The sequence below is a fragment of the Ptychodera flava genome, chromosome 7 (genome assembly GCF_041260155.1).
Source record: "Ptychodera flava strain L36383 chromosome 7, AS_Pfla_20210202, whole genome shotgun sequence".
Lineage (NCBI taxonomy): Eukaryota > Metazoa > Hemichordata > Enteropneusta > Ptychoderidae > Ptychodera > Ptychodera flava.
Genome location: NC_091934.1, coordinates 397,842 through 410,709, shown reverse-complemented (window position 1 = coordinate 410,709; position 12,868 = coordinate 397,842). Strand labels below are relative to the sequence as shown.

At 37.9% G+C, this 12,868-nt stretch overlaps 1 protein-coding gene across 2 annotated transcripts in view; it reads right to left on the bottom strand.

Annotated features, from left to right (window-relative positions):
- LOC139137833 (6-phosphogluconate dehydrogenase, decarboxylating-like) overlaps positions 1-12,868 on the bottom strand; it is a 258,052-nt gene that overhangs the window by 101,370 nt on the left and 143,814 nt on the right. For both annotated transcript variants that reach the window (XM_070706117.1, XM_070706116.1), the window contains exon 9: positions 1,739-1,864. In XM_070706117.1, the coding sequence (XP_070562218.1) occupies positions 1,739-1,864 (126 nt within the window). The remainder of the gene's footprint in view (positions 1-1,738; positions 1,865-12,868) is intronic.

Sequence of the window (12,868 nt, the reverse complement as noted above, 5' to 3'; positions counted from 1 at the left end):
GCAAATTAGGAATTGGCTGAAGTAAAAAAGTTTCATGACTTTTAATAACGTTGTTTTATAGTATCTTCAATATATGTTGCAAGATTCATCAACTTCGGTCGAATCAATTCAGATATATATCCCTAATTAGTGAAGTTCATTAAATATGGAAATAAGGAATTGGCTGAAGTAAAACTGCTTAATGACTTCTTTCAACAATGTTATATCACAGTATCTTCAATGTACATCGCAAGTTTCATCAAGATTTATATATCTAATTAGGAAAGTTTATTAAATATGCAAATAAGTATTTGGCTGAAGTAAAACTGCTTAATGACTTTCAACAATGTTATATCATTGTATCTTCAATGTACATAGCAAGTTTCATCAATTTTGGTAAAGTCCATTCAGATTTATATATCTAATTAGGAAAGTTTATTAAATATGCAAATAAGTATTTGGCTGAAGTAAAACTGCTTAATGACTTTCAACAATGTTATATCATAGTATCTTCAATGTAAATAGCAAGTTTCATCAATTTTGGTAAGGTCCATTAAGATTTATATATCTAATTAGGAAAGTTAGAAAGCCCTGTTATTGTCTAAAGTGTGCTTCGATTGACCAACTTGCTACTTATCACACCAATAACGGCGACCTTTACAAACTGTTTTAAACTCAATATTATTTCTGAAATTGCCCCTGTTATCACATTTTTTATCACCACATTAATTCCATATACAAACCTTTAACTCATTGAGCGAGTTATTGTTGAAATATTCTCACTGGATCAACCAAAATTTAGACACTGAAGTTCTTACTTGTCAGTGACCTTTGACCTACAAGCAGTGCTCATGGCTTGTCAAATTCATGTAGTCTGTATCATTTTTTCTGCCTCGGAAACCAGATAGAGGATCAAAAATCATGATTTAAGTACAGTTGTACTTATAGTTTCAATTAAAACAATTGTTTCAAAAGTATGAGTCTCTGCCAAGATATGGCCCCTCCAATTTTGGGAATAGACCTATGGCTGGAAATAGTAATTTGTATATGATTTGCATATTTTCGGGTTTAGCTTAGTTTTTGTACTCAACTTTTGGTTTGTACACCAATACCTACCTGACCTTAAAATTTCACCCTTTTATCTCCATATATAAAAAAAGGCACTTTTTCCACATAAAGTTGAATATGTGATTACCAAATCCTGAAATTTTTTAAGTCTGTATCTTCATTTAAACTATGAAGAAATAAAATTACGTAACATGAACCTTTAATTGGGATCAAAAACACCATTTCCAACCCCCTTAAATCTGATCTGATAAGCCGTTTGTGAGATATTGAGCCAACAGACAGACAGACATCGCTGAGACATAAGCTCATGTGTGTAAACACGTGAGCTAAAAAGGAAAAAAGGACTTAGCTCTGAAAAAAGCAAACTGAGAAACGTCGTTGTGTTCATCTAGCCGTAACTTCGCAGATGTGGAGCAGTCCACAGAACTGCATAGTGGAAGGCTACAGAATCAAATTGAGGGTGTAGGAGGGGTCACTTGCTTTTAGAGTGCATATTGAGGACCCCCAGGTGAGAGAAAGATTCTTCTGTAGGTTTGTCTTTGGGTAAAATATCAATAAAGCCATTGATGTACTGGAGGTAAGTATTATTTAGAAATAAACATGCCAAGTTGTACGCCTTTAGCACTACGTACAAAGCAATGGGAAGCCAGCAAATTTGTCAAAAACTAGGCAAAGATATTATGAACGTTACCTGTCCTGCAGCATCTCTGATCTTTTCAACCAATGGCTGTCCATCAGTGTCTTTGAACTTCAAAATATTGGCTGAGATTTCAATGAGGAATGAGTCAAGTTCACCTTTATTCCACTCTGTCATTACCTAGCACAGAAATAAACAAGTCATTGACAATGACATAGTCTCTGCTTGTAATTGGGCATTGTCAGCAGAAGTTACTAAATTGAAGTCGATATGATGCACACGAAAAAAGAAATGAGGGTACCAAAGCTCTGTCTGTGACTGATCCTTATATTGTATTGGATTGTAAACAAGTAGACATTAGAATGAATAAATGTCCTTTCACCAAGTTAAACAGAATAAGAAATGTCATGCAATGGCTCTTGAAAGGTCAAATCCAACTAATCTGCAAGAAACTGGTCAAGGCATGTCTGAGTTATGGTTCTTGACATAAAGTCAGATATGAGCAACAAATGCCCCTGTGTTCGGTAGGGACAAGACTTTCTATATCAAGTCATCATTGATGACACAGTCCCCACTTGTTAATGGGTACTTTGATTACAAGTCCTCAGAGAGGATAGAGTCCTCTTCATTAGGTCTGTGATAAAAATACTTTGATACAGATGGCGCTGAATGGCCAAGAATGAGTTCCATGGTGATGAAAACAAAAAACCAATGTAGGCCATTATCCTAAAGGTCATTAAATAAGTCAACTAGGAATTAGTTGACAGGATGTTGCAAAACATTTTTTCATACTATCCTAACACTAACAGATTATCACCGGTACCATATTTCATAAAGTTTGATGCAGTATTTACAACACTATGAGATCAACATCTGTATCAAGTTTCATCAAATTTGACATTGTATTTGTGGATATATCACTCTAATTAGGAAAGTTCATTACATATGCAATTACAAATTAATTAAAATGACACTGATAAATGTCTTTTTCACCATTAAAGCAACGTGAGCATAACATCTGTACAAAGTTTCATGAAATTTGATGCAGTATTTCTTGACATATCAGCCTAATTACAAAACTTCAATAATTGACATGATACTGCTATATGACGTGAAACAAATTGACGAGCATATGTATGAAATAGGTCAATGTCCTTGTACCAACTTTGAATGATACTGGTGGAAATATGTCTGAGTTATGGGTCTGTACATGAGAAAATCGTAACAAAAGTGCCGCCACACAGAAATATTTGATCTTACTGTTTAAAAAATCAACACGTATATGTATGACATAAGTCAATGTCCATGTACCAACTTTGAAAAATAGCGCCAATGGCACTTGATCACAACTGGCACATTGTGAAACTACTCTATCTCTGGGTACACCTGTACATGAAATACTGAATGGGTAGGTGCTGTGGGTTTGGAGTTTGTCAGTACACACACCCACACAATCATATCCTATACATACGGACCAACTCAAAGACAGGCAATCTCAAACCTATAAGAAGAGTTTTCACTGGCACATATACTCTTGGCCATATGGGAGTTTGAATGGGTTAGCTCTACATACTGACATAGAGGAGAAGTTGTTGATTGTGCCTGCACTTCAAATGTTAAAGAATAGCCACCTGGTATTTGTAGCTGACAGCTGGGGAAAAAGTGACACAGGACAAGAATGGATTATAACTGTAAACAAATTTTATTCAATATATAAACACTGAACAGTATTAAAAAAATCAAGCAGGTAGTATTTTGTAAAAAATACCATCAAGGACAGTGTGCTCACATTCAGTTTGAATTGGTCTATTCGAGAAATATTTAAACCATGAAAATCAAGAATGACAAAAGCAAATAAGGTCTGAAAGGTAGGTACTGGAGGTCATCTTTGGAAAGATGCATATCGACTTCTATAGCAATGGGACAAGCAGATCCTAAACGAAAGCAAATGTCAACAATAAAAAATAGACAGAGAAGGCTCAATAAAAAGAAAAGGTGGGTGTAAAAGAATGTACAAGGGATCTGGTAAAAATGTAATGCTAACTCATCAATCTTCTACACCCTACCCCCTCCTGAATATCAAATGTTCCATCCCTTGGTATTACATAACGCCAGATGACAGGAAATATATTTACAACCTTGGGGAGTTTTTAATTACAATGGATGAGCGTTATCATTCTAATGTAAACAGCACTTAAGTTAGTTACAGATAATGAAATTCCTTCCGCTGTGGGCGGTGATTACAACATCTGGAATTATCCTGGATCCAAATTTCTCATCAGTTCTTGTATGTCTTACATAGAAAAGTTGCAAAAATTGGTCCGCAATGAAAAAATTCACCTCAGCTTTGTTTTCTCAATCAAATTTTCCTACAAATTGATACTAAATATGACAAAAATATGTTCACAGCCTTCAAAAGTGTCTCATAATATATCCTGGGTTGGTGTAGGTCATTTAAGGTCACAAACTGAGAAAATTACCTAAAATATACAAATATGGGGGGTTCCCATCACTTTGAGCAGAAAATTTATCTAATAAAATGCCTCGGGACTTTATACCAAATTACAAAGCTATCAAACAAGTTATTTTGAGAACAAGTTTTCTTGACCAAAAATAACAATATTGTCTTAAAAATACAAATTTGTATATTTCAGGACAATTTCCACATATCTAACTATTGTCATCTCTGTACATCTGTGTACCAAATATAAAAGCTGCCTGTCCAGGGGTTTTTAAAAGAAAGTACTGTTTAAGATTTTTTGACCAAAAATGACAAAATTGCTCCGAAATAGTAATTTTCCAAATTTTGTCATAATTCAACAAATTAGAAGAGTAACACCTGCGCAAAGATCCAACCCAAATTTGAGAGCGATTTGAAAGCGATTGGGCTGGCAGTTTCAGAGAAGAATTTTTACTGAAAATGAGAAAAATCACCAAAAAATTCAGCAAAAATACAAAATTAAGGATATCTTCACAATATATAAAAAACTGTATAAGGTTTACCTAAGGTACTTGAACACAAATTTTCAAAGCAATCAAAACAGAATCAAAACAGCGGTTCTTGAGTTATTAATTCTTGACCATTTTCACATTTTGTAAGCTCATTTGCATAATTTTGGCAATGCAAACTTCATTTGAACAAAATCCCATCTATAGACCAGGATGCATCCACACACCAAATACCAAGCTGAAACGTGCAGCAGTTTGTGTGTTTTTGATGTTGACGGACATATTGTACATACGTACATACATACACACTGTCTCGGGACCTCCAGTGTCCTATTGTTTTGTAATATATAACAAGTGTGCCATGAGCTTTGTTGAATACACTGATATCAAACAGCCAGGTAGCTGTAAACTGGTGCAAAATGGTTTGATCCATGCAGAAGCTTGCATGGGGAGATCGAATGGAGATAGCACAGCAGGCACAGTGTATGTTTTCTGACAAAAGTACCTCGGAGTTTTCCAAGGGATATAGGAAGCTTGGAGGGAAAGTGATAGGGGCTTATCAAAGTTGGTCTGCGGTTCATTTGTGTGCTGTTGTAATGTAAGAGTCCTTTGTTCTCTCACTGAACGGATTGATCACACCATACAAGTTTTTTATCCAAATGCGCACACAAAACAAAGTCCCGCAGTAGCGAATTCCAGCCATTTTCAAACCACACTGTTGTCAGTTGGGTAAACAATATTCGCAAAAATCACATTTCCAGGCTAATAGACTATGTTTTACGAAATCACATGTCCTTATCACAAAATAAAACGATCTTTGTCTTTAAATCAATGCGCCAGTAAACAGGTCCAGCAGCTAGTTATGTCATCAAGTCTGTAATGTTAAGGGTCATAACAAATGTGAGAAATCTAAAACATTAAATATGTTGTTTTTTATCAATTTTATTACCAAAAGCGCATGAAAATCTCTGATACTTTGAATCAGCCATCCTGCATATTTCTAACATTCATCCATAGACGCTCGAGAAAAACGGGACAGGCAACTGCGATAGAGAACAAAGGGTCTATGGGATTAGCAGCCTGCGATCTATCTTGGAATAATTAAGAGGTGTTAATGGGTCGGGGACGGAATGAAGCTGGACCCGATCGACTGCACAACGTCCGGTTCATAGACACGTGCATGCCGGTATACGGTAATAATGTTTTCGGATTACAAGTTATTTCGGATTACCTGCAAGTCCATTTTTAGAAATAAAAGTGTTACAACTATTTTGAGAAGAATTCATCAAAAATGGTTTTAACCCCTTGACTACCAAGGCCAATGTATTCCTATATACCAGGGCCCTTATGGAAATATTGATAAAATCTTAGGTTTGGTCATTGCATGAACACTGCTTAGAGTAAAAATTAAGTAAGTACTAATAAACCATATATTTTCAGAATCAGCATGAAATTTCCCACTTTTTCATACATAAGTGTTGTATTTCCATGTCACGTGACTGATCACATGACACATCATGTGACCAGAGTTGGCAAAGAATATGAATATTTGAAGCATCAGGACGTGTTTTGAATCCATAAAATGACGCAAATTTGAATACAGTTGCAATTTTCATGGCATTGTCTTTACATAGTATGTAATAATAACTGCCCTTTACTTTATTTATAGATGTTATCATGTACCTATTTGAGATTTTTCTCACAAAAGGCAGAGTAAATGAACCACAAACATCAGCATCTGACATGATTCTGTATTTGAAAATCAACACATTTTATATTTGTAAATACCTGCTTTATGTCTTCCTTGCAGAAACGTGCATCTAAAATGGTTATGATTTATCAAAAAATAATTCACAATATTTAAAAATACATTTTAGGGAACAGCATATCACATGACCAAACACATGACCAGTCATGTGACCAGTCATATTGATAATATGGCTGCTATAAAAGTTCACTGGCTTATAGTAAAAAATTGTATTTCCTCTAGTTTCATTCATGAATATTGCTGTTAATAGAACATATTTACATATACCGTACTCGTCCGAGTATAAGCCCCCGGTTCGGCAACACTAAACAGCGGTTAAAACTAGGGGAGGGGCTTATACTCGAGCAACCCCATGTATCTGGCATGGACGCTTAATTTATGCTAATTTTATGCACGATTTTTTTCAACACCACTCGATCTTTCTATCGCTTTCAAAATCGACTTACGAATCCAAAGAAATTGATTGTACAATCTCTGAATACAGAAGTGACATTTTGGTGAAATTTCAGCGTCAAAAAAAACCCCAAACTTGAAACAAAGACGTCATATGTATGCCCTAATGAACAGGCATGCATTGCCCACACGGAAAGGCAACTCAATATTCCAATATCAAACTGTACATCTTGTGAAAACAACAACATAGCAGTAAAAATTGTAATAGTCACCAGAAAAAGTCTTCACAAATGAAAGGATAATTGCTTCAAACAAAAGAAACTGCATGTTTCAAGCATGAAAACATCGTGGCCGTGAATGAAAATAAACAATGGCGGACGTGAGTGAGACTATTCTATTTAGGCGACGGGGGTGTGCAGGGTCAAAGAATCAAGATAGTACTGGAAAAACGTGTCATTTTCCTTACGATATTGTCAAGGGAACTCCAGTTTCCCATTGTTTTAACATCTTTTAATAGTTTCTTTATTATCTAAAAGTAATTTTACCAAGGTAAATGACCAAATATACTCTCCTAACCTTTCTGTATTTGAGTTACACTAGGGTAGGGGCTTATACACGGATGTAATGCATTTTCTAAAATCCTCTAAAATCAGTAGGGGGGCTTATACACGAGCAGGGGCTTATACTCGGACGAGTACGGTAAATCATTTGTTTTCAATAAATAAACATTTCTTTTCATTAAAAAAAACAAACCATAAACATCTTCGCGATCGTCCGTACTTCTGAAAACTGTAAACAATCAGCGCGACGCTTCTGTGATCAGCCTGACCTTTCAGGATCGAGGTCATGGTCGAGGTCATTTGCTTCCGGATTTTGGCCATACTCGGACGTACGGGGGCGCAATCACATTCAGGCCAGATCGGAATACATCAGTCTTAGTCGCGCTGCGTGCCGACGCCGAAATTACGGGATTTTTAGCAACAAAAACGAAGCAAATACGCCTATTTAACTGTGCCGGATATTTCCGGCACTCAAGGTATATGGTAATTCAATATGGCGCCGGATATATCCGGCGCCATAGGTAGTCAAGGGGTTAAAGTACTTTTTACATATTGGTAGCGAGATTCGATGCAACTAGAAGTCTGCAGGGAGTCAGTATGTTGCTGTATAGTGACAAAGTTTCGAATAGAAATCCGAAACACATACCGCTGCAGTTCCAGACTTAACAGCAGTTGACATCACAGAGTTGTTTACATTCCGCAACCGTCCGTGTATCTCCGAATTTTCCCTCGTTTTTGCAGATTTTTAACCGTCGGAATATTTTCTGTGCGAGGAGTGCTCCATGATTCGGTAAAGTATGTACGTGTTAACTACTGAAATGTTGTTGTTTGAAAACTGTGAACGGCCAAATTTACGAGGACATCGTTCAGCTTTGTGTAAATGCATGTCTTCCTTACCGCTTCGGACTCCATCAACCGATGGATAGTCCCGATTTATCGCGAAGTTTCTCCTGACAGCGAAAGTCAGTGTTACAAATGTATTTTCTAGTACTTTGCGGATGTAAACATGTGTAGCTTATCCGAACTTTGGTGTTTCTTTAGGCTAAAACAGTACCAAAATGTTAGAGGTCGTGTAGGGAGTAGTCATTTTTTGTGTTCCCAGATTTTCGTCAAATGTTGCGTGACAGATGAAATAAAGGTCAGATTTTCGTTTCGCAGGACTGGGGAAGTGTAAACCTGTCTAACTTGTAAATGTTTGTTGTTATCGGAGATTTTTATGGTAGGGAATGTAAACTTATATTGTCGATATTTAGCAAGAGTTTTCTGTAGCGTCTATGGCTAAAAGTACACTGTTTTTACCGTCTGTTTTTTTCCCGTTGGCTTCGGCTTGAATCCAAAACGTGATCTTCATCGTTACCAGAACATTCACCATGACTAGTATCAAAAAACCCTCAAAATTCTCTGTGTCATTACTCGGAACGTGCCATGCAAGAGCAAAGTGTACATATTCAGAACGTCAGTTTGATCGTTAATGAGATTCAGTGTTAAGTACAAAGTATTGTTGTCGGGGACCGCTTGGCAAATAAACTTTAATGTATTCCAAGATAGATCACACAAAGAAACCTCAGCAGTTGCCTGTCCCGTTTTTCTCGAGAGTCTATGATTCATCTAAACCTCATTTCTGTTCCACAACTTGCGCCCTACTTTTGCCTCTTTCACACCTTACACGTGCTAAAGAGGAAGGGAGGTTACGTGCATATTTACAAGTTTTCTCCTGTAAACAACTACGTACCGACATGCCGTCAAAGGAAAAAACGTTTTGCAGCCGGAAGATGAAAGGACAGATAGCATAAAAACGAGAATTTTCAAGCGAACAAAATCACTTGCTCTATGCTGCTGTTCGTGACACTAGTAATTCCTAACGTCCTAACAGTCTATAGCACGATCATGTCTCTGAGTCTGAAGCAGTGGTTACAGAAGGGTTCGCTCCCAAAACCAACTTAGCCCGGTCTACCAGATCCGAATGACGCCACAAACATCGAGAAGTGTAACATGACACCCGAGACGATCGCTGCAGTGAACGCAGAAGTCGCTACAGCCACTAGTAAGAAGCGAAAGCGGGGCAAATACCAGCACTATTCAGATGAAACCAGGGCCAAGATTGCGAAGTACGCGATCAACAATGGTGTCATGAACACTGTTAGAAAATTCAGTAAAGAACTTGACAACCCAATCAACGAAAGTACCGTCCGCAACATGAAGAAAGCCTATCAGAAAGCCTTGAAAACCAATAAAGAAAACGTAAGCATTGACAAGTTACCATCTACCAGAGGGCGGCCGGTGATGTTAGGCAGCGAACTTGACACGAAAGTACAGTCGTTCACCAGACAACTGCGACTGAAGGGTGGTGTGGTAAATTCAGCGATCTGCATCTCCATTGCCCGTGGTGTCATCTTACACAGCAACCGAAGTCTCCTTGCCGAGTATGGTGGTCATGTCACGCTGACGTCAGACTGGGCGAAATTGTTACTTCGCCCTATGGGGTATGTTAAGAGAAAGGGCACCAAAGCAGCAAAGCAGCACATCGACGATTTTCCAGCCATCAAAGAGACATTTCTACAGCGAATAAAAGATGTAGTAGAAGAACACAACATCCCACCACAGCTTGTCATCAACTGGGATCAAACAGGTGTTGCCATCATTCCCACGGGGCAGTGGACAATGGATGAAGAAGGTTCACGCCAAGTTGCGATCACTGGGTTAGATGACAAGCGCCAAATCACCGCCGTCTTTTCATCATCAGCTGCTGGCGAATTTCTTCCACCACAACTACTTTACCAAGGCAAGACTGATAGATGCCATCCAACCTATCAGTTTCCAGAGCAGTGGGACATTTTTCACACCGAATCGCACTGGTCAAATCACGATTTGATGGTGCGATACGTGGAGAAAATTGTCGTCCCGTATTTCAACGCAACGAGAGAGAGACTCAGCCTACCACCAACCCAGAAAGCCCTCGCGATCTTCGATGTGTACAAGGCTCACCGCGGTGAAGACTTCCTTAAGAAACTGAGCGACAACAACATTTCTGCCGTATTCGTGCCAGCGTGCTGTACAGATCGCCTTCAACCCATGGACCTTGCTGCTAACAAGCTCTTCAAAGATCTGATGCGGCAGGAGTTTCAGCAGTGGTACAGCAATCGTGTTTGTAGTGCTCTGACGGGCGGCGATGAAGACCCTACCGCGACGATCAGCCTTCGACTCACTGAACTGAAGCCCCTTCATGCTAGATGGCTTGTTACTGCTGTACAGCGAGTTGCAGAACGAAGAGAGACTCTTGTTGAGGGTTTTCGAGAAGCAGGTATTTTGGACTGTTTTGAGTAAATACCCTGTACTGTACTAGCACTAGTAGCAGTAGTAAACGAACGGTACAAACACTCGGTAAGTTTGTAATTTGATGCCATGTATTTTTAGTACGTGCAGCAACTTGATCATTTCCAGTGAAACAGTGATACTTTCTTTTTTCTGTAAAGCTTGAATTTTCGATGTACCACTTCGAGATATTTTGACTTTTGCGATTTGATATTTATTGTGTCTTCATTTTCCAGTAAAGGCCATTTCCTGATCGTGTCACGATGTGTCGGCTGTCGATACTTGATGTCTGTAGGCCTATTTTTGTCACAATTTATTACATGTACTAGTAAAACAGCTGAAATGCATTTTTAATGTTTGAAATAAAACACAAGAATGAAGTTTTCAACGAACTTTATTGACATTTTCATTTCTGTTGTTGTGTCTGTTGTGCTCTGCATCCTGGTATGGCTGGACATAGTGCGTGAGTGTTGACCTTTGTTTGACCGTGAGACCCTCATTTGCATAAAGAGGTAATTTATTGATGGTGTTTTAAATTCGCGCACTTTCTGTTTCCGCGTAATGCGCCAAAATTAAACCCCGCCAAAAATTTCCCCCTCTACAGTATATGAAACACCCCTAAAATCAATTAGTTAAAAGGGGGGTTAGAAATTTCCCAAAACTATCTAACCGCTGCTCCGTTTGGCTCCATTTTTCGGAATCGGAACCTTGAAATCAGTCTGAATATCAGTACCAAATATCAATGCAGTCTGTTCAGCAGTTTTTGATTTTTTGTTGTTTACGGAAAATGGACGACATCTGACACCGGTTGAAACTAACCCTATATCACAACTTCCAGTTGTGAAAATAAAATCAGTTGAGACTAGCCAGAGTTATGGCTCTCGACATGAAAAAAACCATAACAAAATTGCCACCATGTGGCCATATCAGACCATATCGTGAAACAAATCGGCATACATATGTATAACATAAGTCAATGTCCTTGTACCAACTTTAAATAAATTCGCTTGATATATATCTGAGTTATGGTTCAGGACATGAAAAAATCGTAAAAAGATGGCCACACAGCGGCCATATAGGATCATATCACAAAACAAATCAATGTGCATATGTATGACATAGGTCAATGTCCTTGTACCAACGTTGAATAAAATCGGTTGAGATATGCCTGAGTAATGGCTTTGTACATGAAAAAATCATAACAAAATGGCTGCACGGCAGCCATATTGGATCATATCACAAAACAAATTGACGTGCATATCTTTGACATTAGTCAATCTCCTTGTACCAAGTTTGAATAAATTCACTTGATACATGTCTGAGTTATGGTTCCGGACATGAAAAAACGTAACAAAATGGCCACATGGTGGCCATATTGGATCCTATCACAAAACAACTCAATGTGCATATGTATGACACAGGCCAATGTCCTTGTACTAACTTTGAATAAATTCGGGTGAGATATGCCAAAGTTATGACCCTGTACATGAAAAAAATCGTAACAAAATGGCGCACTTTGCCCAAATTTGGCACCACGTGATCAAACATTGTATCAATTTCCAATAAAAGAAATCGATCAATAGTGTTCACGATCACAGTGGAGATGGATCTGCACCTGTTTGCCTCTGTTCTGTGTTTTCTTTTACAATTTACTGCAATGTTCTTCTTTCATATTTACCTAAAGTCTGTATAAAAGACAACAACTTGACAGGTATTTGGTCTGTACAACTCAAGTGACACTTACTGTTAATATGCGTCAATTTCAGACCCTAGTTCTGCATATGTAAATGCCCTCAGATAGCCATTTTATTAATGCCAACAGTATATTTCAAAACAAGTTTTATGAAAATATTCAAAAATCTAAAATGATATGATTTTTGTATATTAATCAAGGGATCACCATGCAACTTTTCACCATCATTGGTTCAGAACTGAGGAAATTTATTTGGTGAGTACGTGTGCAATCAGACGTTTGCAGTGACACATATCTTGCCCATGGATACATCCTAATTTTGTTACTTGACTCAAAATTTCGTTGGACATTGCCTTCTATGTTTCCATGTCTGGATTTATTGGGTCACCTTTTTGTAAAAAAGTCACGAGAGTTAGCATGGCATTGATCACGACAAATCGGTATGTGTCACAGGACCTGCATGTATGAATGGTATCATGCAGGAAAAAAGTTCCGGTTGATAACGTAGG